The sequence below is a fragment of the Musca autumnalis genome, unplaced genomic scaffold (assembly GCF_047663935.1).
Source record: "Musca autumnalis isolate F117 unplaced genomic scaffold, ASM4766393v1 scaffold_1, whole genome shotgun sequence".
In the NCBI taxonomy this organism is placed as follows: domain Eukaryota; kingdom Metazoa; phylum Arthropoda; class Insecta; order Diptera; family Muscidae; genus Musca; species Musca autumnalis.
The window spans coordinates 49,210,577-49,237,974 of NW_027411644.1; the positions used below are offsets into that span (position 1 = coordinate 49,210,577).

Genomic DNA, 27,398 nt, shown 5'->3' on the forward strand with positions numbered 1-27,398 from the left:
GCCTCTTGGTCGAATTGAAGAGGCTTTTCCAGGTAACGACGGCAAGGTGCGAGTGGTATCCGTTAAGCTGCAAAATGGATGCTTGAAGCGACCAGTGCAGAAGATTTGTCCGCTAGTGAAAATAGACGAGGAAAGTCAAAACCAAAGTTGTACGAAAAAGACACGAAGGTAGCGGCTGTTGGTATGTTTCTGTCGGTGCTACTGATGGCATCACTGAGATCTAGTATGGGGGCACAGATTGGAGGCAATGTCACACCACTGAACAACTCAGCAGCTATATACATGGATTATAGCGGTTCTGTGGATGTAATAGGATCCTCATGGAATGTAATAGTACATTTCAACATGAAGCCATATTTTGAGTTAATTCAACGAGCGGAGCTGCTGCTTAAAGAGATGAGAGGATCCTGTCCAAGACTAATGGAGTTTGAGAGCCAGTGCGATCACGTGTTAGACACGATAGGAAGACAGGTGGGGAACATGGAAAAAACAAATCAATATTTGTTCCCCGGGGAAGTTCAGCGAGTGAAGAGAGCTCCTTTCGAGTTTATTGGGTCGCTGCAAAACGTTCTGTTTGGGACGATGGATGCGGATGACAGAAGGCAAATGGAGGACAATATGAGAAACTTACTAGATAATCAGCATGATTTGAAGTGCCTGATACAGAAGCAGACGTCGGTGGTCGAGTCAACCACAAATGTGTTAAAGAGAACCACTGAAGAGGTGAATGTCAACTTTAAGAGGATGGCTGAACGGATAAACAATATCACGGAAGCTGTGAAGGAGTCGTATTTTGTCTACAAGGAATCCATTAAATTCTTCATGGTTACGAAAGACCTTCAGTTGATGGTCGAAGAGAATGAAAAAATACAATCAGAGATAATTGGATTGTTGATTGATATAAACCATGGGAAGTTGAATCCGGCCCTACTCACTCCAGCACAGTTGCAAGATGCTGTAAATCACATCAGGCAACATATACCAGACCACTTGAAGCTGCCGGGGAAGAAGTTTGATCAATTGCGAACAATTTATAAACTGTTGACTGCACGAGCTACAACCTTGAAGAATGACCTGGTGATTGCGGTATCAATTCCACTATTAAGTGATCAGGTTTCCCAGCTATATCGCGTTATACCGATTCCATTTGAATTTGAGGGAGCGAAGATGATAGCCACAACGAGAAATCAGTTCCTGATATACAATTTCAATGCCGATGCTTACCACATGATGTCACAGGCAGAGTTAAATCAGTGTCAAATGTTAACCGAGAGCGAGTATGTTTGTCAAGGCGGATGGCCGTGGGTAGATGCAAACGATAATTCCTGTGAAGTATCTTCAATCAAACCGCTCAACCGTCACAAATGTCAATTTACCACAACTCAAGTTGAATTTCTTTGGAGCAAATTACATACACCGAATTGTTGGCTGTTTAGTTCCTTCGATGTTTCATCAGCACATCTTCAGTGTAACACTGGAGGTCAGATGATAATGAAGTTGCCTCATCAAGGGATTGTGGAATTGCAGCCTGGATGTACTCTTCGAATAAAAGGTGTTTTGATTTCTGCACCAGTACAGCTGAAATCGGAGCGAATTGTGGACAATAAGATGATGTTAGCCACCAATGTGTCAGAGATAACTGCCTTTAATCTGAGTCCACTGAATGCCATGACGATTAACCACACAGAGACGATGGAGAAGCTAGGAAAGGCGATTGCTGAATTGAAGGAGGAAAATTTGAACTTGAGAGGACTGAATTTCCATCAAAAAAGCGGAACGGCGTCATTGGTCTTAATAGCAATATTAGTTTTAGTAATATTAGTATGGTATTGTAGAGTAAAGTATAAGGTGAAGAATGCTTTAGTTAAGATCAAATTTGATGTACCTAAGCCACTGGAAGAGGCCGACAGTAGAGTATGAGAAATATGAAGAATAGCGGGGGTTTTAATACAGCCCCCGGGGAAGATGTTCACGGATAAGTGAACAGTTTTTAGAATATTATTTTCATGACGTAGAGGAGAAGTTTATTGATAATACCAAATTATATTATTAATACATGTACAGTCCACATAAATATAAGAAGCATGTGGGGAGCAAACATTCGTCTTGTAGGAGGTCGATTTAAATAAAAATAGATAAGAGTTTTTCCATTGCTACATGTTGTAGGGTTGTGTTAGATTACAGCAAGTAATTTAAAGTGCAGGCTGATAAGCATGTATCGTTTGTTTGCTTGCCACAAGATAAGGAATGTGTATTACCTCCCCATAAGTTTTATGGCAGAGATGGTGCATACACATTTGGTCTCCCTCTCGCTTCAACACTCTAGTTTAGGTAGATTAAGTAAAATTGTCATATTTAGTTATTAAGAATCTTTTTGGATTGAATAAAACAGTGTAGTAACAACAATCAAAAGAAGTGCATCTTTTTCCGCGTAAACACTTCCCACATGTAAGCGGTTTTCATTTAAAATTAGTAAGGACGCACCGTACAACATTAGCTTTGTTCCTATAATTTTTTAACGGTAAAAGTTGTAGAAGAGATAACTGTCAAAATTGCTCTCTCATGACAGTTTTACCAGAAAAGTAAAGGAACGGAAATATGGTAGATCTGATAACAATGTCAAAAAGAAACATAAAAATTAAATTTTCTTCTTTTGTTTCAATGTTTTTAGTTTTGTTTTGTCAGCGTTCGCTCCTTCCTTTTGTTTTTGTTATTTTTTTTTCTTCACTGCCAAATAATATTTCTGAACAAAAATCTAAAAATCATTTCTTCCATTTTTTACCCGAAGAAATTTGTCTGGTAGCCTGTAGTAGAAGAGAACGTCACTTTTGTTCTCTCTCTCTCTTAAAAATTACTTCCAGTTTTACCTTTTTGGGGTTATGGAACGATTTGCAGGTTAAAAGTGGTAAGAAATGGTAAAAATAGTAACCTCAGGCAAGTAAAGGAACACAACTATTGTCTTTTAAGGATATGATACAGGCAGAGCATTGTCCGTATTTGAATTCTATGTCTCAAAAAGGGTAAAACCTGTGAAAATTTCATGGAGGTCAATCTTGTATAGAATTTTCACAGATTCAAAATTTGCTCTAATCCGATTGCGTGAAAACCAAAAAAACACTAAACCTGAGAAGTTTGACCGCGGTTTATTTAAAAATTCCTTCATCCATTTTTTTTGTGTTTTTTTTTTTATTTTTCTCATCTATGAACATTTTAAATTCAGAATTTGCAAAAATTTCCCAGGTGTAAGCACCTTCTATATAAAGTTGGTTCAGACGCACCGTGATGTTAGACAGTAACTCCATTACCTAACTGTTACATTGATGTAAAAAATGATAAATGACAAGGAAAATTGGGTAGATTATGAAATTGACCTAAAAATGTGAGACAAGTGTATCGGCGTTTTTAAAGTTTACATCGGAAAGTAACGAAAGTAGGCGGGTCAATTTCCGCCAATTTCTAGTTTTTTTTTCGAAATATTCGAGTTAAGATATTTTAGAATCCTTGCATTTTAGGTATATGGTATTTTTGGCAACTTTACAGAGGAGGATGTGGGGCATATTTTTGATAAAAATGTTAACCCTCATCAAAGGGTTCTTTTTGGCCCTTTTTTCGAAAATCTTTCAAAACTCCTTTAAAATGTGATCATATCAAATACAAATATTCTAAAAATTGTTCGCCATAAAATTTCACTATAGGTCGCAGAATACACCAAATCTGTAGCATTCAAAGAATCATTTCGATAAAATTTTGTGTAGATCTAGCCATGACAGTATGTCTAACTGTTGTAATCACGTTAACGCCTACAATAATACAGCTAGAACTCTATATTTTTGAGCCCAAGTGTCTCTTTCATCGGCAGTTAAGTTCGAGAATGATATCTAATCCTGTCCTTTTTTCCACCAAACTAGCTGTAAAGCTGTGAACAGAGGTCCATATACCGATATAGCCACAATATAAAGGTATCTCCCGATTTTCGGTATTTTGAGGGTTTTATCTACATCTCTGATGTAATTTAAATTTAATGTTACCAGTTGTTATTTATTTACTAGCAGGCCCCTGTCCGCGTTGCTGGCCCGTCGTAATGAGTTTTAATGATAACTTTATATGGACTTTATGCTTGACAATTCAAAAATAGGTATTTTCTAACTCACTTCTTCTTTCACCCATTGATCCTGTTTAGGATTTATTATCGTCCATGTCCCCTGCCTTTATCCTAAAGCGATCAAATTAAAAAGTAAAAAAATGGTTAAGTAGAATTCTCCAGCTTATTGAGACTTATATGTTTTAGTTTTTAATGGCTGGTGGACCGTTGAACCTTACCATTTAAGGAAATTTGTAAATATATCGTTTTTTTTTTGTTGATCGGGCGCAACCACCATTGTTTCGAAATTTAATTTGCAAGCGCATGCACTCATAAGTTTAGAAAATATTGATATTATAAAACAATAGGCCCCCGAAATAAATATAATACATTATATATAGCATTTTGGACCACAGAACATTTTCTGAAATTTGCATGAATTTATGTTCAGTAGTTTTGGAAAAAATATTGTATTGAAAATTTATGCTGAAACCGATATAATCATAAATTTGGCTTATACATATAGGGTTTAAAAGAAAGGCATCTGGAAGGTACCCCACCTCCTCCGAAATTCATACAATATACATAACAACGGCAAACACTGAGCTTTTGCTGCAAAATTTTATGGAAATCGGTTTTTGCAGAAAAAAATTAAATTTAAGAAAGTGGGCGTTATACAATTTTCTTTCCATAAATACCTAAGATGGATTATGACGGCGTTTGATTTTTATTAATAAAGATATGGCGTTTAAAAATGGCAAAGGGGAGTACCCCGCCCCTTCGAAATTCAAGAAAATATGGATCCGATTTTCACCAGGGGCGATCCCTGTACATTTCTTGACAATTTCAGGAAAATCAGTTCAGTAGTTTTTGTAGAAAATATTAAAATTTTATAAATTTGTGTTTATTCGACATTTTGAATATATATTTTTAAATAAATTTCTTTATTGAGCTTGAGGTCAGTGTTGGTTAATTTTATTGCACAGTGCAATATTTACAAAGAACAGACAATGGTAGTGAAACTACATTAGTTCTTAAGAAATACTTGACTGTTAATAGTTTTTACGTATTATCATCCTCTGAAGATGCAATTTAAAAATTGCGAAATATTGGGAAAAATATGAAACAATAAAATTAACCAACACTGACCTCAAGCTCAATAAAGAAATTTATTTAAAAAAAAAAGAAAATATTAAAATTTAAAATCAAAAAAAAGTGCGTGGGCGTGGTCAAAACCTAAGTTGGGTTATGGCGAACATTTAAAACAAGAATTACCCAAATCGGTCCAGCTGTTCTCAACTGATGCCATTACCAACGAACGACATTTGATCTTTATTTATAAAGATTTATTTACTATACCCCACACCACTATGTGGAAAGGGTTTTTTAAGTTTGTTTTGGGGAAAATTCATGTAACACCACCCCAATGTGGTATACCAATCTTCATATCTCGACGAGCGATTTTTGATGTGTCCGTCCGTCCGTCTGTCCATTACAAATTGTAATCAAACTTCAGGCCGCAATTATGGACCGATTCTCACGAAATTTTGTATAGACGTCGGCTTCAGACCAGAATAAATCCCTATTTTATTGCTGATGATCGTGAAATATTTAGCGGGTGAAATTGACCAAAAACAAAATTTTTAACCGATTTTGTTGCTGCTCTGTAGGTCGCAATAATAGTCCGATCAATTTTAAATAAGGTAAGAATATATGACAAGGAAGAACCTTGCATTTTGAGATGGTGATCAGATAATATTTAGTTGGTTACATGGACCACAACTTTTGTGTGAAAACTGTGAAAATTTTTAATATACAACTTATAAGCTTATTCCCTTAAGACACATTCCGCCTCTGTAAATAATATTTGGAAGGCCAACTCTTGACCTGTTCTATGATGCCAATGATTTACGTGGCCATAGAACAGAGTTACATCCTAATATATCCAGTTATGTGTTTGCAGTGTTGTCATTAGCCTGCTCTGAATAGTGACGAAATGTTGCACGAGGTAAGAATTTAGGTCGAAGAAGATGCCTACAATTCTTGATGATGATCTGATATTATTTAGCGGGCAAAATGGACCATTACTTTTGTATGAAAAATAAAAAAATAATTTTTTTCCATATTTTAAATACTGAAGGGCATATGCCGACAAAGTAGCCTACATATGGAAATAAAATCACTGACCTTTCCTCTGATGCGAATTGCAATAATGTGTGTGCTCGATAACGGGCCTACTGTCTAATATATATTGGGTTTTGTATAGAGATCAACATTTTCCTCCCATGATACAAATTGGCTCTATCATGACTGAGAAATACTTAGTTTTTACATTATTGTAAATAACGTGGAGCCCTAGCGTACTAATTGTCCAATTGCATTTTTAATGCATTCATTGCAACATGTGTCGCTTCGCCACCTTTTTTTCAAAATCTACTCGTTGTCGCTACCGTTAAAGTTTTTTTTTTTTTTTTTTTTTTTTGAAATATTTATTTCGGTGAAGGTTGTGGCACAAACCCACACCCTCTATGCGTATAATTGAATATGATTAATTTTGAGATTTATAAATTAGTTTGCATGTAAATTATTTAGACCTCTATTTATTATTAGTTATTTTTTACCGATATAAAATATATTTTTGATATTACATACATACATATGTTCCCACAACATCCCCGAAAGGACAAGGGAGACTTCTCTCATATCAATGAGTGCACGCCGATTCATATAATATAAACCTACTTTTTATTGCCGAGTCCGAACGGCGTGTCTTACAACACCACTTTTTATAGAAGTTTTTCATGGCTTAAATACTCAGGAAATGTCGCCAGCATCACTGAGGGGGAATTTTGCCACCGTTGAAAATTTGATGTTGCTTGGCCTGGGATTCGAACCGCAGACCTTCTGAGCGCAAGACGGACGTGCTAACCATTGCACCACGGCGGTTCCATTAATATTACAAAAGCAAAAATCACCTGCATTGTCAAGCAGGTACAAGTGCACAATAGAAAATTTTTACATAGCATTTGCAGTGATGAGCAGTGTTCGTCGGTCGACAATTTCACGGTCAGATATCAGAGGTATGGCAAATTCCATTCTAACTGGGAATATTCGTAGGGGCTTATATATTTAGTTATATTAAGTGTATACCAAAAAAGATACTGATATTTAAAGAAAATTTAAAGATGTAGCAGAAGGGGCTAAGCAATGCAATTTTCCACTTTTAGAATATTTATTAGAAAAAAATAAATAATATATATATATATATATATACTAGCTGACCCGGTTCCGCGTTGCTGGCCCGTCGTTTTGGATTTCCATGTAAGCCTTAGTAATCTATCAAAAATTTATCTATCTAATATTGATACCTCTAGATTTTCGAAACAAATTGACGATATGTCGATGTTTTGGTATAACCCTCATACAATGGTATCTCCAGATGTAGAATAGAAAGTTACTTAAATTATAGTTTCCACCATACGATGTGTAAGGGTATAATCAACTTTGTGATTCTGTTTGCAACACATTGGAATATTCGTCGGAGAACCTATAAGGTATGTATAAATTTGTGATCAACATAAAAATTAAGTCGATATAACGATATCCGTCTATCTGTTGAAATCAAAATACAGCTCGCGATATTTAACATAGAACTCTTCAAATTGGTACAGAAGTTTCGAATTATTACTCGTAGCATGTTTGGTATTGGAAAGTTATTATATCAGTCCACATTTTGATATAGCCGCCATACTACTGACCGCCCGATTTGCAGTATTTTCAAGGTTTTAACAGCATTATCTTACCAAAATCACAATAATTTGGTATTTAGTATCCCTTGGAGGCATAAAATATTTCTGTAATAAATTATCGACATAGGTCCACGTTTTGATAGAGCTACTCTAAAACGGTACCTCCCGAGACACGATATTTTGAAAGTTTTAGTCTCATAATCCCACAGAAATGGCTACAATTTGGTATTAAGTATTCAGTGTGGGTATAAAATATAGAATATTCGGTACAGGTCCAGGTTTTGTAAATACTCATCGCTAGATTTCTAACTTCGGTGTTTGTATGTGTATAGCCACATTATTCATACGAAATAGCTATAATTGGTACTTAGTCTCCCTTGGGGGTATAAAACATAGGAATGTACCTCCCGAGTTTCAATATTTTGGAGTTTTTAGTGTTTTTAATCTCCATTATGGGTATAAAACATTACCGGTAAAGGTTGTTATGTAGCCTCCATTGAAAGATACCTTCCGGTTCTCGGTATTTGCAAGGTTTTACCGGCATTATTAAACATTATTTGGTATGTAGTCTCCTTTGGAGGTATCAAATATTTTAACAGAGAATTGTCGGTAAAATCCACGTTTCCATATAGCCCCCATAAAACGATACCTACCGATTTTTGGGGACTTTTTTTCAACCGAAATGTCTGAAACCTAATTTCAATATAATTTATGCTGGTGGGTAACGTCGTTTTTACTTGTTATTAACAAAGTGATGTTTCATTGAGCACGTTATTATTTTACACTTTTAAACATGAAACATCGGTGATTCATAAAAAATGACTTCAAAATGCTAGTTCAATTTATTTAGACTCTGCTGTATTTCAAGCCCTAAAATTAATGTTTACGGCGTGTTTGCTGCCCCCTTATTAAATTAATAAATCTAATCAGAAAGAATAACGTTTTCAAAAATTGCGCAATCGCGATATTCTGATTCAAAAAAACAATTTTTTACAGATGCCACAATTACTATTGTTTTTACTAATACGTCTAATAATCTCTGAGTTTCGCGATTTGTTAAAACCTGTTATGGGAGAGGTCCCCCATCCCCTCCATTTTCTGTATTCTACCACCTTATGAATCTGCACAGTCTAATTTAGAACATCATGTCAGTCTTAAAGAATTTATATACATTTAGATAGATCATAGCATAGTTTACCCGTCGTTTTAGTGACCATTTCACATTTTTAGACGTTCCAGTTATTTAACCATCTTTGAAATTACGTTTTCCCTGATTTCTCAATCAATTTTTTGGAATTTCGTTCACGCAGCATTTTACATTATCGAGGTTGTACTGTATTCCAAAATGTGGGGTTGATCGCGCTTTCCCACTTATTGAAGCCAGTGTTTATAGCGGTTTTTTAGTCACGCTTACTAAAATTATGGATATTATCTATAATAATACATTTTTGAAAAATTAGGCTGACCGCGATATTCCACTTCCGAGATGACCATTCATGATCGAGGCTGTATTTACCATAGCATTGCAAGTAATTTTTAAACAATACGTTAAAAAATATCCTTAATTTCACGTTTTCTTAAAAAAATTTGTGAGGGAGGTACCCCGGTCACTCCACTGACCAGTATAAAAAATAGCTAAAAACCTATTCTCAGACCTAAAAACTCCACATACAAAATTTCATCGAATTCGGTCCAGCCGTTTCGGAAGAGTTTAATTTCGAACATCATATATGATTGTTCCACAAACATCCAAGAAGGGACAAGGGAGACTTCTTCCATATCAATGAGTGCACCCCGATTCGTATTGCCTATCGCCGAATCTGACACATCTTGAAGGGAAGTTTTATATGTCGCCAACATTACTAAGGGGTATTTTGTCACCGTTGAAAATTTGAATTTACATGGCCGGGGAATCGAACACACGACCTTCAGCGACCTTATTTAAGCTTGATGTGATAAGGTGACAGAATCCCAAATTTAATTCTTACAATAAATTTATTACTTCCATAAAGGAATTTTGATATACTGAAAGCTAATTCCGAGGGGTAGAGGTGTAGGGTATGGCATGGTCCGCCGCGTCCGACTATAGCATTTGCTTACTTGTTTATTTATACATTTATGTATATATTTATTTACTTATCTATTTATTTATTTAAGAATTATATAGCTCACAATTTTTTATTTAAAATAAAAGAATTAAATAAAATATATAAATATAATAAATTTGGTTTATGATGTGTTGAACATCCCTAAAACATTACTATTTCATAAATTCAAAAATGTTAGGACCATTAAGCATATAATTCCTTCCTTAGGCTTTGGGTAAAATTGTTAACACCAAAGGAAATTAGACATTGCATTTTGGTTCAGAATATTTCATGGTGGAGGCTATGTAAAGTGTTTCCTTGTTATTTTTAAAATTATAGTTCATAGTATATTTATATGCACCATTCCTGTTGTGTTAAGCTGCTGATTCTTTTTACTTGTAAGTTTCAATATTTAGAAATATTAAGGTTATAATCTTGAAATTGTTTTTTTAGAGGAAGATCATAGTGGCATGCTTATATGAATTCATATCGTTAAATATAATCTCTTACAAAAAATAAACATCACATGCAAATGTTTCGATTTTCTTTTTTGTCACTCCATCTTAATGTGAATGCATAAAAAATAACGACAACCACAACTACCAGTTCATGCATACATTAGTGTATCCGTAACAGACACACACACAAACCTATTAAACTTATACTACTAAATATATAAAAACACATACACACAAACTACACTACTTATATCTTAAAGCAATATCTGTACATATGATGCGTTTGTCTCTCGTTGCTTGAGAGCGCGTGTGTGTGTGTTCCTTTATGTAAATATCAATATATAAACATAGCATGGAAAAAAGGAAACGGAAGAGAACAAAAAATAAAGGGAAAAAACTAATGAAGAAGAAAAAGTAAAATCAATTACCGTAATCTGCTTAACATCAGTAACTGTCATCAGTGTTGACAACATCATGTAGCCTCGTTCGGCGGCTGCTGCCGCCACCAGTGATTCGTGTGATGGTATTGATGTTGTTGCTGCATTTATAATAGTTGAGCTTTGACTGTACTCATCATCATCATCGTCGTCGTTGTCATCAGTATGGCCGTCTTCTTCATCTTCGGCAGCTGCTGTTGTTGATATTAGCATGCCGGCTGCCGCATTGACATCCGTTGAGGGCGAACTGGTGGTTGTAGTGGTGCCTACATTTTTTGATGTACTTGTACTTGCTGATGATGAGCTTGTTTTTTGTGAGATTTTTGATGAGCCTGCTTCAGGTTGTATTAAATTAGTATGGTGGTGCTGCTGCTGGTGGTGGGTTTGGTATGTAGATTCTGACACCATGTCAGAGAGATTACCATCATTTAATGATTGCGGAGTTATGGTTGTTAAAACATGAACTGCTGGAATTTCACTTCCGCTTATCAATGATGAACGGCTACCACTAAAACCACTAGCTGGTATTGTTGTAGTAGATGGTGGCAGGGTAGCGGCCGCGGCATTATTGCCATTTGAAATTGTGGCACCACCACTGGGTGCCATGGGAGTACTCGAACTTGTACTTGTACCAGTTGTTGTAGTTGGCACTGGAGTAGTTGTAGTTGTTGTGGTGGTGGTTGTTGTTGTCGTAGTAGTTGTTGTTGTATCCGGCGGCAATTCAATGCGTTCAATTTCAGTTCGCCATCCTTTGCGATTATGCAAATATATTTGTTTCTGATTATAAAACCAATTAATGAATAATGGCGGCTCCAGTGCTTGGCTAATTATGCACAGCAGTTTCACTTGACTTCCGGCCTTTACATGACGTGTGGGTTCTCCGAATAATTCCGTTTTGGGCTCTATTATATTATATATGCAGCACATATGCACGCATACAGATAGAAGTCAGCCAGCCAGCACACATGTTGAAAATGTATGTGCGTTTTTTTGTTGTACGCCAAAGAAATGCCAAAAGAGATAGGAAATTAAAATCATATTTACTTAAAGCATCATCATCATCATTATCATCATCGTCGTAATAATGTGGACATCAACAGATGTTATCTTTCCTGTAACTATCCAGTCAGTGTACTGAAATGTGTTGTGCGTGTAAATTTCATTTACATTTAGGGATGTCAAAAATGATAAACATATGTCAAATGTTGTTTTATCAACAGGACACTATGATAATGTATTTTTCTTTTTTTAGTTTTGTTGAGATCTACTGAAATTTGAATTATTACAGTTACGACTTAGAGAGATTGTCGATTTAAAGTAGTTAAAATATACCAAAATCGGACTAATTCTGTTACTCCCTTTTGGTGAACTCAAGAAGAAAAATAGGCATGGATTTCATACAAATTTTTGGTGGACCCGAAAAGGACAATAGGCGTGGATTTCCTAAAGATTTTTTGGTGGACCCTAAAAGACAACAGGCGTGGATTTCTTAAAGATTTGTTGGTGGACCCTAAAAGACAACAGGCGTGGATTTCTTAAAGATTTTTTGGTGGACTCTAAAAGACAATAGGCGTGGATGTCTTAAAGATTTTTTGGTGGACCCGAAAAGGACAATAGGCGTGGATTTTTAAAAAATTTTTTGGTGGAACCTAAAAGACAATAGGCGTGGATTTCTTAAAGAGTTTTTGGTGGACCCTAAAAGACAATAGGCGTGGATTTCTTAAAGAGTTTTTGGTGGACCCTAAAAGACAATAGGCGTGGATTTCTTAAAGATTTTTTGGTGGACCCTAAAAGACAATAGGCGTGGATTTCTTAAAGATTTTTTGGTGGACCCTAAAAGACAATAGGCGTGGATTTCTTTAAGATTTTTTGGTGGACCCTGAAAGAAAATAGGCGTGAATCTCTTAAAGATTTTTTGGTGGATCCTCACAGAACAATAGGCGTGGATTTCTTAAAGATTTTTTGGTGGACCCTAAAAGACAATAGGCGTGGATTTCTTAAAGATTTTTTGGTGGACCCTAAAAGACAATAGGCGTGGATTTCTTAAAGATTTTTTGGTGGACCCTAAAAGACAATAGGCGTGGATTTCTTTAAGATTTTTTGGTGGACCCTGAAAGAAAATAGGCGTGAATCTCTTAAAGATTTTTTGGTGGATCCTCACAGAACAATAGGCGTGGATTTCTTAAAGATTTTTTGGTGGACCCTAAAAGACAATAGGCGTGGATTTCTTAAAGATTTTTTGGTGGAACCTAAAAGACAATAGGCGTGGATTTCTTAAAGATTTTTTGGTGGACCCTACAAGGCAATAGCCGCGGATTTCGTAAAGAATCTTGGTGGACCCTACAAGGCAATAGCCGCGGATTTCGTAAAGAATCTTGGTGGACCCTACAAGGCAATAGCCGCGGATTTCGTAAGGATGTTATGGTAGACCCTAAAAGACAATAGACGTGAATTTCTTAAAGAATTTTTGGTGGACCCTAAAAGACAATAGGCGTGGATTTCTTAAAGATTTTTTGGTGGAACCTAAAAGACAATAGGCGTCAATTTCTTAAAGATTTTTTGGTGGGCCCTAAAAGACAATAGGCGTGGATTTCTTAAAGAGTTTTTGGTGGATCCTAAAAGACAATAGGCGTGGATTTCTTAAAGAGTTTTTGGTGGACCCTAAAAGACAATAGGCGTAGATTTCTTAAAGATTTTTTGGTGGACCCTAAAAGACAATAGGCGTGGATTTATTTAAGATTTTTTGGTGGACCCTGAAAGACAATAGGCGTGAATCTCTTAAAGATTTTTTGGTGGATCCTCACAGAACAATAGGCGTGGATTTCTTAAAGATTTTTTGGTGGGCCCTAAAAGACAATAGGCGTGGATTTCTTAAAGATTTTTTGGTGGAACCTAAAAGACAATAGGCGTGGATTTCTTAAAGATTTTTTGGTGGAACCTAAAAGACAATAGGCGTGGATTTCTTAAAGATTTTTTGGTGGACCCTACAAGGCAATAGCCGCGGATTTCGTAAAGAATCTTGGTGGACCCTACAAGGCAATAGCCGCGGATTTCGTAAAGAATCTTGGTGGACCCTACAAGGCAATAGCCGCGGATTTCGTAAGGATGTTATGGTAGACCCTAAAAGACAATAGGCGTGAATTTCTTAAAGAATTTTTGGTGGACCCTAAAAGACAATAGGCGTGGATTTCTTAAAGATTTTTTGGTGGAACCTAAAAGACAATAGGCGTCAATTTCTTAAAGATTTTTTGGTGGGCCCTAAAAAACAATAGGCGTGGATTTCTTAAAGATTTTTTGGTGGACCCTCACAGGACAATAGGCGTGGATTTCTTAAAGATTTTTTGGTGGACCCTAAAAGACAATAGGCGTGGATTTCTTAAAGATTTTTTGGTGGAACCTAAAAGACAATAGGCGTCAATTTCTTAAATATTTTTTGGTGGACCCTAAAAGACAATAGGTGTGGATTTCTTAAAGATTTTTTTGGTGGACCCTAAAAGACAATAGGCGTCAATTTCTTAAAGATTTTTTGTTGGACCCTAAAAGACAATTGGCGTGGATTTCTTAAAGATTTTTTGGTGGAACCTAAAAGACAATAGGCGTCAATTTCTTAAAGATTTTTTGGTGGACACTAAAAGACAATAGGCGTGGATTTCTTAAAAATTTTTTGGTGGACCCTAAAAGACAATAGGCATGGATCTCCTAAAGACTTTTTAGTGGACCCTAAAAGACAATAGGCGTGGATTTCTTAAAGATTTTTTGGTGGACCCTAAAAGACAATAGGCATGGATCTCCTAAAGACTTTTTAGTGGACCCTAAAAGACAATAGGCGTGGATCTTCTAAAGACTTTTTAGTGGACCCTAGAATACAAAAGGCGTGGATTTTTTAAAGACTTTTTGGTGGACCCTAAAAGACAATAGGCGTGGATTTCTTAAAGATTTTTTGGTGTACCCAAAAAGCACAATGGGCGTGGATTTTTTACAGATTTTTTAGTGAACCAAAAATTAAGAATAAGAATGGATTTCTTAAAAATTTATGGGAAGATATTTTTATCGGACCGTGACAATGGACACAGATTTCTTAAAAATTTATGGGAAGATATTTTTATCGGACCTTGACAATGGACACAGATTTCTTAAAGATTTTTAGGTGGACCCAAGAATAACAATAGATTGAGATTTCTTTAAGTTTTTTTTTTTTTTGGTGGAACCAACAAGGCAATAGGCATTGATTTCTAAAAGATTTTGGTGAGTCCTAAAAGACACTGAGAGTGGATTTCTAAAAGATTTTTTGATGGACTCCAAAAAGGACAATAGGCGTGGATTTCGTAAAAATTTCTTGGTGGACAATAAAAGACAATAGGCGTGTATTACTTAAAGATTTTTGGTGGATCCTACAAGACAATAGGCGTACATTTCTTAAAGATTTTTTTTGGTGGACCTTAAAAGGAAAATAGGCGTGGATTTCGTAAAGATTTTATGGTGGACCTTAAAAGTACAATAGGCGTGGATTTCGTAAAGATTTTATGGTAGACCCTAACAGACAATAGGCGTGGGTTTCGTAAAGATTTCTTGGTGGACCCTAAAAGACAATAGGCGTGGATTTCTAAAAGATTTTTTGGTGGACTCCAAAAAGGACAATAGGCGTGGATTTCTTAAGGATTTTGTGGTGGACCCCTAAAGGCATTAGGCGTGGATTTCTTAAAGATTTTTTTTGTGGACCCTAAAAGGTAAATAGTCGTATATTTCTTAAAGATTTTTTGGTTGACCCTAAAAGACAATAGACGGGGATTTATTAAAGTATTATGGTGGGCCCTAAAAGACAATAGACGTGGATTTCTTAAAGATTTTATGGTTGACCCTATAAGGACAATAGTCGTAGATTTCTGAAAGATTTTTAGTGGATCCTAAAAGACGCTAGGCGTGGATTTCTTAAAGATTTTTTGGTGGACCCTAAAGACAACAGGCGTGGATTTCTTAAAGATTTTTTGTTGGACCCTCACAGAACAATAGGCGTGGATTTCTTAAAGATTTTTTGGTGGACCTTCACAGGACAATAGGCGTGGATTTCTTATAGATTTGTTGGTGGTCCCTTAAAGACAATAGGCATGGATCTCCTAAAGACTTTTTAGTGGACCCTAAAATACAAAAGGCGTGGATTTTTTAAAGACTTTTTGGAGGACCCTAAAAGACAATAGGCGTGGATTTCTTAAAGATTTTTTGGTGGACCCTAAAAGACAATAGGCATGGATCCCCTAAAGACTTTTTAGTGGACCCTAAAAGAAAATAGGCATGGATTTCTTAAAGATTTTTTGGTGGACCCTAAAAGACAATAGGCATGGATCTCCTAAAGACTTTTTAGTGGACCCTAAAATACAAAAGGCGTGGATTTGTTAAAGATTTTTTGGTGGACCCTAAAAGACAATAGGCGTGGATCTCCTAAAGACTTTTTAGTGGACCCTAGAATACAAAAGGCGTGGATTTTTTAAAGACATTTTGGTGGACCCTAAAAGACAATAGGCGTGGATTTCTTAAAGATTTTTTGGTGGACCCTAAAAGACAATAGGCATGGATCTTCTAAAGACTTTTTAGTGGACCCTAGAATACAAAAGGCGTGGATTTTTTAAAGACTTTTTGGTGGACCCTAAAAGACAATAGGCGTGGATTTCTTAAAGATTTTTTGGTGGACCCTAAAAGACAATAGGCATGGATCTCCTAAAGACTTTTTAGTGGACCCTAGAATACAAAAGGCGCGGATTTTTTAAAGACTTTTTGGTGGACCCTAAAAGACAATAGGCGTGGATTTCTTAAAGATTTTTGGTGGACCCTAAAAGACAATAGGCATGGATCTCCTAAAGACTTTTTAGTGGACCCTAGAATACAAAAGGCGTGGATTTTTAAAGACTTTTGGTGGACCCTAAAAGACAATAGGCGTGGATTTCTTAAAGATTTTTTGGTGGACCCTAAAAGACAATAGGCATGGATCTCCTAAAGACTTTTTAGTGGACCCTAAAAGACAATAGGCGTGGATTTCTTAAAGATTTTTTGGTGGACCCTAAAAGACAATAGGCATGGATCTCCTAAAGACTTTTTAGTGGACCCTAAAATACAAAAGGCGTGGATTTGTTAAAGACTTTTTGGTGGACCCTAAAATACAAAAGGCGTGGATTTGTTAAAGACTTTTTGGTGGACCCTAAAAGACAATAGGCGTGGATTTCTTAAAGATTTTTTGGTGGACCCTAAAAGACAATAGGCATGGATCTCCTAAAGACTTTTTAGTGGACCCTAGAATACAAAAGGCGTGGATTTTTTAAAGACTTTTTGGTGGACCCTAAAAGAATATAGGCGTGGATTTCTTAAAGATTTTTTGGTGGACCCTAAAAGACAATAGGCATGGATCTCCTAAAGACTTTTTAGTGGACCCTAAAAGACAATAGGCATGGATCTCCTAAAGACTTTTTAGTGGACACTAAAATACAAAAGGCGTGGATTTGTTAAAGACTTTTTGGTGGAACCTAAAAGACAATAGGCGTGGATTTCTTAAAGATTTTTTGGTGGAACCTAAAAGACAATAGGCGTGGATTTCTTAAAGATTTTTTGGTGGACCCTAAAAGACAATAGGCATGGATCTCCTAAAGACTTTTTAGTGGACCCTAGAATACAAAAGGCGTGGATTTTTTAAAGACTTTTTGGTGGACCCTAAAAGACAATAGGCGTGGATTTCTTAAAGATTTTCTGGTGGACCCTAAAAGACAATAGGCATGGATCTCCTAAAAACTTTTTAGTGGACCCTAAAATACAAAAGGCGTGGATTTGTTAAAGACTTTTTGGTGGACCCTAAAAGACAATAGGCGTGGATTTCTTAAAGATTTTTTGGTGGACCCTAAAAGACAATAGGCGTGGATTTTTTAAAGACTTTTTGGTGGAACTTAAAAGACAATAGGCGTGGATTTCTTAAGAATTGTTTGGTGGACCCTAAAAGACCATTGGCATGGATCTCCTAAAGACTTTTAAGTGGACCCTAAAATACAAAAGGCGTGGATTTTTTAAAGACTTTTTGGTGGACCCTAAATGACAATAGGCGTGGATTTCTTAAAGATTTTTTGGTGGACCATAAAAGACAATAGGCATGGATTTGTTAAAGACTTTTTGGTGGACCCTAAAAGACAATAGGCGTGGATTTCTTAAGGACCCTAAAAGACCATTGGCATGGATCTCCTAAAGACTTTTAAGTGGACCCTAAAATACAAAAGGCGTGGATTTTTTAAAGACTTTTTGGTGGACCCTAAAAGACAATAGGCGTGGATTTCTTAAAGATTTTTTGGTGGACCCTAAAAGACAATAGGCGTGGATTTCTTAAAGATTTTTTGGTGGACCCTAAAAGACAATAGGTATAGATCTCCTAAAGACTTTTTAGTGGACCCTAAAATACAAAAGGCGTGGATTTATAAAGACTTTTTGGTGAACCCTAAAAGACAATAGGCGTGGATTTTTTAAAGACTTTTTGGTGGACCCTAAAAGACAATAGGCGTGGATTTTTTAAAGACTTTTTGGTGGACCCTAAAATACAATAGGCGTGGATTTCTTAAAGATTTTTTGGTGGACCCTAAAAGACAATAGGCATGGATCTCCTAAAGACTTTTTAGTGGACCCTAAAGTACAAAAGGCGTGGATTTTTTAAAGACTTTTTGGTGGACCCTAAAAGACAATAGGCATGGATTTCTTAAAGATTTTTTGGTGGACCCTAAAAGACAATAGGCATGGATTTCCTAAAGACTTTTTAGTGGACCCTAAAATACAAAAGGCGTGGATTTCTTAAAGATTTTTTGGTGGACCCTAAAAGACAATAGGCGTGGATTTTTTAAAGACTTTTTGGTGGACCCTAAAATACAAAAGGCGTGGATTTCTTAAAGATTTTTTGGTGGACCCTAAAAGACAATAGGCATGGATCTCCTAAAGACTTTTTAGTGGACCCTAAAATACAAAAGGCGTGGATTTTTTAAAGACTTTTTGGTGGACCCTAAAAGACAATAGGCGTGGATTTCTTAAAGATTTTTTGGTGGACCCTAAAAGACAATAGGCATGGATCTCCTAAAGACTTTTTAGTGGACCCTAAAATACAAAAGGCGTGGATTTTTTAAAGACTTTTTGGTGGAGCCTAAAAGACAATAGGCGTGGATTTCTTAAAGACTTTTTGGTGGACCCTAAAAGACAATAGGCCTGGATTTCTTAAAAATTTGTTGGTGGACCCTAAAAGACAATAGGCGTGGTGGGCCCTAAAAGACAATAAACGTGGATTTCTTTATAGATTTTTTATGGACCCTACAGGACAGTATGCGTGGATTTCTTAAAGATTTTATGGTGGACCCTAGAAGAAAATAGGCGTTTATTTCTTAAAGATTTTATGGTGGACCCTAGAAGACAATAGGCGTTTATTTCGTAACGATTTTTTGTGGTCCAAAAATTACAATAGGCGTCGATTTCTCAAAAACTTTTCGGTGGACCCGCAAGAGACAGCAGGAGCGGTTTTCTTAAAGATTGTTTGATGGGCTCACAAAATTACAACAGACTGAAATTTCTTAAATACAACAAACGGAGATTTCATAAAGATTATTGGTGGACCTTTAAAAGGACAATAGACGTGGATTTTCTAAAGTATTTTTTTGGTGGAACCAAGAGGGATATAAGGCAGGAATTTCTTAAAAAATTGTTGGTGGACCCAAAAACAACAATAGGCATGGATTTCTAAAAAAAAAATTGCACAATTTTTGCTACAAATTTTGAAAATTTTGTGAAGGAGGCATCCGAAGGAGTAGATCAATGTTGGAGCTTTATCTAAGTATGGCAAATTATTACGAGGTGCAAAGTTTGAATCAAATCGGTTTATCTGTTCAAGAGCTATGGTGTGCACAAGTCGGGCAGGCAGACGGACAGAAGGGTTCGTTTCTATATCGACTCCAAATTTTATGAAATGTATTCCGACCAAACGTACTTGAAGTCCAGAGCCATAATTAAAATCTGAGCTGATGCGCTTATTAATTCATCACAATGTTTGTCGAGCACCTGTCGAGGAGGAAGGTAAGCTAAATCAGATAGATGGATTATTTCCCATGAACATTCTCTAAAAGACGAGGAAACTCCTTGTAGAAAAGTTTTACTCGGCTGCAAAATACTCAGGAAATATAAACAAACATTACTATTGCTGGTTTGTGCTTTTGTTGGAAATGTTTGACGTAGTCTAGCCTGGAAATCAAAGACTAGAAAGTGAATTGCGGCCCTCTACTGGTGTCAGACACTTGAATTCTTACTACTCCTGAATCTTAATAGAAGTTATATGATTGCTGATAGTCATCGATTCATTAGTCGCGCAGTTTTATTTAATGTCATTAACAGCACATTGGATCTTAAACTACTGCAATACCAAAGGCACAGTCAGGAAGGTGCCTACATAAGCCGAACGTTAACAATTCGATCTATCGATTGGCAAGGAGCAGACTACAAACAAAATTTGATCGTCACCCAGTCATTAACAACACGATACTGACCGATCTGGAAATTGTGACACAATATGAAATAGGATTCGTAGAAAAATATATAAATTTCCAACTTTCTTGCGTTGGGACACTCTTTGCGAGTAACGTATAGCGACTTTAGTCGGAACATATCTATCGGATTCATAAAATTTTGTTAAAAATTATTTGGCAGGAGAATGATTATTTTCCATAATACACATTAATAATTTACACTTTCTTTTCCATTGCCAAAAAAATTATGAAAAATTCTATACCCCACATGTTTTTAACATTTTTGACATCCCTATTTGTTTTTATTGCAACAGCAATTTGTTGTCCGTCTGTCCGTCCGACCGTCACTCGGGGTCCAGTGTGTTCAAACATTTGTTCGTTTGTGTTAGCCTTCCGGCTATGACGTGATAGTGTCGTGTGTCTGTAGTGTGTGATTAAGTGCCATCATTTTATTACAAAGCCACTGATGTGACATGAATATGCAAACGAAACAACAGCAGTAGAGGTAGCAACAACAACGAAACAAAATACTTCGTTGTCGTCGTCGCCGATATACTTACCGACCACATGCAGATACACAATGGCGCTGGCTTTTGGCTCCGTGGACACTTGGCATTCATAAATGCCTGCATCCTTTAATTGCACATATTTGATTTGCAATGACCAACGCTCTGGGTTTACAGTGAAAATAGATTGAAATCTCTGATCGGCAATGAATGTTGTTTGGTCAACGGTCAGTATGTGTCCATCTCGTACCCGCAGCCATGATATGGGTTTTTTGACCAATTGCTTTACCTAAAATCAAACAAAAAAAATAGCAGGAAGAAAACAGAGTTGAGAAGAAATGTGATATTATCGAAATCAAATCAATTTCAATTTTTTTTTTCTGTGTGGGTGTGCGGTGACTGGGGTTTTTTAATATTTCATGTTATCATGAAGTTCATATTGAATTGTGGTATTGGATATATGCTCCATTATTAGAGGGGAGGTTATGTTAACTTCATTATTCCAATTGCAATGTTCGGAATATAAATTTGGGATCTAATCCCAGTTGACTTTTAAAACATATAGAATCGAAGGACAAGAAAAGGACAATATTGTTACGAAATTAGAGTTTAACTTAATCCCGTGTAGACGTTATTTTATTTCCCGATACGATTTGTACCAAATAAAACGAGGTCGGCTTTAGATTACGATTCTACAATGCTTTATTGGCTTTAACTCAGTTATTCACACGATATTCAGTTTAGAAACTTTACTTCTTTATTCCTTAGATTACACTGACGGGTTAAATTCGCATTATAATTTACAACTCAACTCCCAGTTGGTTGTTTTCCGTATTTATATGTGACCGCTGCTACATATACTGTTCTACATACACGACATTAGTTGTGAACCTTGATCTGGGAGGTTCTACAATGTTCAGGCGAAACGCTAACCGATTGGCAAATACGCAATAACCCGTACCAGATTAAACGTAGCAACCAATGTGCGAACAGACACAACACGCAAGTTGGACATCGGTAATGGGTACTTCACACGATATGTTATTTTACATATGTGCTGTCACTTTGCATATACATTCTGTATATAAGAAGTGACAACCCATATGTAAACAAGTGAGCAAAGGCTATAGTCGGGACGGAGCCGACCATGTGATACCCTACACCACTACCCCTGTGCATAAGCTTTTCACTGGTAAACATTTCTTTTAGGGAATATAATCCGACTACCACCAAAAATAATATACCTCTTTCTCTCTGGGACCCCCATAAGCAACCAAAATTACGTGACCATCCGATCAAAATTACGACCTGTAGCTTGATTGCAAAAAATGGAAGAATTGGATGCATTACCGACTATAGTGGTATCTCCCTTGTTTGACCACCTTCGCCAACCTGCTTTACACCAATGTAAAGGTAATATTTTCTTCTTCCATAGACAGGCTTTGCCGTTGGTATACCCCTACTAGAAGCCGATATATTCACAAAGAAAAAAACTTTGAATTTGTCTCCAAATGAGTTTTTCCCCATTCCGACCCCTAAATATTATCCGACTATCACCAAAATCAATAGGCCTCTTCCTCTGTGGGGCCCCCATCTACCCCCAAAAATTTTGTCACTATCCGATCAAAATTCCAACTTGTAGCGTGATTACAAAAAATGGAAATATTGGGTATATTACTGAATTTTGCAATTTTTCGGTTTGCTCACTTACGCCAACATAATTTGCATCAATATAAACGAGATCTTTTCTTCTGCCATTGATGGGTATTCCTTTTGGAATACTCCAACCAGAAGCGGAGATATTCGCATAAAAAAACGTTGACATTTCTCCACATAAGCTTTTCGCTTATTCCGACTCCTGAATATTATCCGACCATCACCAAACTAAATAGGCTTCTTCCTCTGTGGGACCCGCATCAGCTCCCAAAAAATTCGTGACGATCCGATGAAAATTGCGACCGATTACAAAAAAACCGTGATTACAAAAAAATTGGAAAATAGGACGCATTATCGACTATTGCCATATCTCTGCTATTTGACCACCTACGATAACCTGCTTTACACCCTTGTAAAGGTGATATTTTCTACTTTCCTTGCCAGGTTTTGCTTTAGATGTACCTCTTAAATAAACAGAGATATTGGCTTTGAAATAAAACGTTGACGTCTCTCCAAATAAGTGTTTGCCCATTCCGACCCCTGTATATTATCCGACCATCATCAAAATCAATAGGCTTCTTTCTCTTTGGGACCCCCATTAACCCCCAAAATTTCGTGACGATCCGATCAAAATTGCGACCTGTAGCGTGATTACAAGAAAATCGGAAAATGGGATGCATTATCGACTATTGCCATATCTCTGCTATTTGACCACCTACGACAACCTATTTTACATCGTTGTAAAGGTGATATTTTCTGCTTTCCTTGCCAGGTTTTGCTTTTGATATACCTCTTAAAGAAACAGAGATATTGGTTTTAAAATAAAATGTTGACTTTTCTCCAAATAAGTGTTTGCCCATTCCGACCCCTAATTATTATCCGACCAACACCAAAATCAATAGGCTTCTTCATCTGTGAGACCCTCATTAACCCTCAAGTTTTCGTGACGATCCGATTAAAATTGCGACCTGTAGCGTGATTTCCAAAAAAATAGAAAAATGGGATGTATTACCGACTATTGCGATATCTCCGTTATTTGGTTACCTACGCCGACCTAGTTTGCATCATTGTAAAGACGGGATCTTCTACTTTCATAGTCAGACTTTGCTTTTGGAAAGTTTTCAACCAAAGCTGTGATATTCGTCAATATAGTTAAAATCGCAAAAATGAAAATTGGGGTTTTATTTGCTACTATTGTTATATCTTCGTTGTTTGATTACCTACGAGCACCTGCTTTACATCATTAGAAAGGTGATATTTTCTTCTTTCATTGTCAGGTTTTGCTTTTGGTATACCCCATATAGAAGCTGAGATAATCGCTTTGGAAAAAAACGTTGTCATTTTATCCACCTAAGTTTTTTGCCCTTTCCGACCCCTAAATATTATCCGACCATCACCAAAATCAATAGGCTTCTTCCCCTCCGGGACCCCTATCAACATGCAAAATTTCGTGACGATCCGATCAAAATTGCGACCTGTAGCGTGATTACAAGGTTTAGATGGACAGACGGACAGACGGACAGACGGACGGACGGACGGACGGACGGACACACATAGCCAGATCGACTCAGCTCGTCGAGACATTCATTTTGATATATACATGTATGGGTCTACGACCATTATTTCGATGCGTTACAAACTTTTTGGCCAAAACCAACTTATAATACCCTCCCCACATAGTGGTGTAGGGTATAAAAACATATCGTGTAAAGTACCAATAAGCTGCAATCACAACAGATAGCCACATCATATTCCACTCAACTAGCCCAATTGCTTAATCAAATCACTCCTCATCCCGATAACATATCAGCGCAATAGCAAATCATTGCCCACTCCATGCAAACAGCCGCAAAATCCATACTTGGATACCAGAGACCTCCACCAAGGAATCCATGGTATGATCAGGAGTGTCGTGCTGCCACAATCCGTAGCAACGCGTAGCGCACGAGAGAGATACAGGGAGAAAAGGAGAGAGGAGAAACGTCTTTTCCGTAGGAAAAAGAGAGAGATGGAAAAGCGGGAGTGTGAAAAACTCGAGATGTACAGGAGCCAGAATGAAGTCCGAAAATTCTACCAACGAGTCAAGCATCAAACTGATGGCTTTGGTACAGGCACATCCTCCTGTAGAGACCAGCAAGGTAATTTGGTAACTGATACAGATAGTGTACTCAGGATATGGAAAGAACATTTTTTAAAACTGTTGGTATCCAATAGCAGCGAAGACGCCGAAGATACCACAGTCCCAATCCCAGAAGATGGTATTGAATGTATACCGACCAGCCAAGATGAGGTAAAGACAGCAATAAATCGGCTGAAGAATAATAAGGCAGCAGGAGCCGATGACTTACTAGCCGAGCTGTTCAAAACCGGAGACGACACGCTGATAAGGTGTATTCATCAGCTAGTTAGCACCATCTGGCAGGAAGAACGAGTACCCGGAACCTGAGTATCCTGTGCGCCGTCCACAAGAAGTGAGATAAGACTGTATGCTCTAACTATAGGGCCTATTGCCTACAAGATCGTGTCAGGGATATTGTGCGAACGACTAAAGCCTATGGTCAACGAGATAATTGGACCACACCAATACTGCTTTAGACCTGGCAAGTCCACCATTGACCAGATATTTACCCTGCGGCAAATCCTGGAGAAGACCCAAGAGATGCAGATCGACACCTACCACCTTTTTGTCGATTATAAAGCAGCCTTCGACAGCCCGCTGCTTTCAAAGGTATTCCAAGCCATGTCTGAATTTGGTATCCCCGCAAAGCTCATCCGGCTTTGTAAAATGACTTTAACTGACACGAGGTCCTCAGTTAAAATAAGAAAGAACCTCTCCGAAGAGTTTGGTATCAAAAGAGGTTTCAGACAAGGAGACAGCCTTTCGTGTGATGTCTTCAACATTCTGCTGGAAAAGGTTATACGAGAGGCAAACGTCAAAAGTAGTGGCACAATCTACACCAATAGTCACATGTTACTTGATTATGCTGATGATATAGACATCATGGGCCGATCAATAAAAGAAGTAACTGATACCTTTATGAAGGTCGAAGGAGAATCTGCTAAAGTGGGTCTGGCGGTAAACGGTGAGAATACCAAGTTGATGATGTCGACGCGCAATGCGTCCATTGAGCTCGGACCGACTGTGGAAATTGGTTCCTATAATATTGAGGTAGTAAAATACTTCGTCTATCTCGGCACCTCCGTAAACACAACAAACGACATCAGTTGTGAAATAAAAAGAAGAATTGTATTGGCCAACAGATGCTACTTTGGTTTAAGAAGCAGTTTAAAAACAAAGCCACATCTCGTCAAACAAAAATAACGCTCTACAAAACACTGATACTACCCGTGCTGATGTATGGCTCCGAAGCCTGGGTACTTGCGCAAGCAGACATGGCAGTGCTTGGTGTGTTTGTGAGAGAAAAATTCTTCGAAAGATCTACGGACCAATCTGCGTTGACGGTGAATATCGACGTCGCATGAACCACGAGCTGGCGGTGCACGCAGAATTGACAGGCCAAAGAATAGATGGCGCAAACAAGTGGATGATGAGATGAAAAGGCGCGGTATTTCAGAGTGCGAAGCAACAAATAGAGAGAATTGGAGATCTTTTCTTAGTTCGGCCTATGGAACAAATATTCTGTAATGGGCAAGCTAAGTAAGTAAGTAAGATCCCTCTTAGCAGGTCTTCCACCTTTAGAAGACCCCTTTAGGAGGTCTTTTATCTATAAACGATCACTTTAGGATGTCTTCTATCTATAAATTGTCCTTTATTAGGTCTTCTATCTATAAATGACCTCTTTATGAGGTTTTCTATCTATAAGAGACCCATTAGTTGGTATTCTATCTATAGGAGATTACCATAGCAGGCCTCCAATTTATAGAATACCCCTTTAGGAAGTCCTCTTTTATAAATGAGGAAGTATACTATCTATAAATGACCCCTTTATGAAGAGTTCTCTCTATAAGAGACCCTTAAGTAGGTCTTCTATCTGTGGGAGATCTCTTTAGGAGGTCTTCTGTCTATAGGATACCCCTTTAAGAGATTTCCTATGTAGTGAAGTAGGCTATATGATGTCTCCTATCTAAAGAGGACCCCTTGAAGCTATCTACAGAAGTTGCCTTGAGGATGTCTTCTATCTATAGAAAACGCCTTTATGAACACTTCCCTCCATAGAAGATCTCCTTAAGAGGTCTTCTATCTATAGAAATCAATTTGTGTGGTCTTCTTACTATAGAAGACCTTTTAGGATGGACCTTCTAAGAGGTCTTCTATCTATAGAAAACATCTTTAGGAGGTGTTTGATCTGTAGAAAGCCTCTTAGGAGGTCTTCTATATATATAGAAGACGCACGCAGGAGGTCTTCTATCTATAGGGGGTCTATTATTTATAAATGATCCAGAGAAGATGTCTTTAGGAAGGGGTCTTTTACGTACAGAAATTGCTTCTAGGATGCCTTTTATCTATAGAAGACGCCTTTATAAAGTCTTCGGGTCTCAAGGAGGTCATCTGTTAATAGGAGACCACTTTAAGAAGCCTTCTATATATCAAAGACCCTTTCAGTAGGTCTACTATCTATAGAAAACCCTTTTAGGAGGTCTTCTATATTATGTCTATAGCAGTCCCCTTTAAGAGTTCCTATATCTATAGAAGTCCCATTTAGGAGGTTTTCTATACATAGAAGACACCTGAAGAAGGCTTTCTATCCACAGAAGACATTTGAAGAACACTTTAATTCCATAGAAGGCGCCTTTAAGAAGATTTCTTGTTGTAGAAGACAGCATTAAGTTCTCTTTTATATATAGAATACCTCTACCTGGGAAGTATTATTCGGACATAAGACCCCTTCAGAAGCTCTTCTATCTATGAAACACCCCTTAGGAAGTATTCTATCTATAGAAA

General features: G+C 37.1%; 1 protein-coding gene across 1 annotated transcript in view; it reads right to left on the bottom strand.

Moving 5' to 3' along the window:
• dpr15 (defective proboscis extension response 15) overlaps positions 1-27,398 on the bottom strand; it is a 112,821-nt gene that overhangs the window by 59,182 nt on the left and 26,241 nt on the right. Inside the window, exons 3-4 of the mRNA XM_073990933.1 lie at positions 20,894-21,128; positions 10,804-11,714 (exon numbers count right to left, since the gene is read on the bottom strand). Coding sequence (XP_073847034.1) covers positions 10,804-11,714; positions 20,894-21,128 — 1,146 coding nt within the window. The remainder of the gene's footprint in view (positions 1-10,803; positions 11,715-20,893; positions 21,129-27,398) is intronic.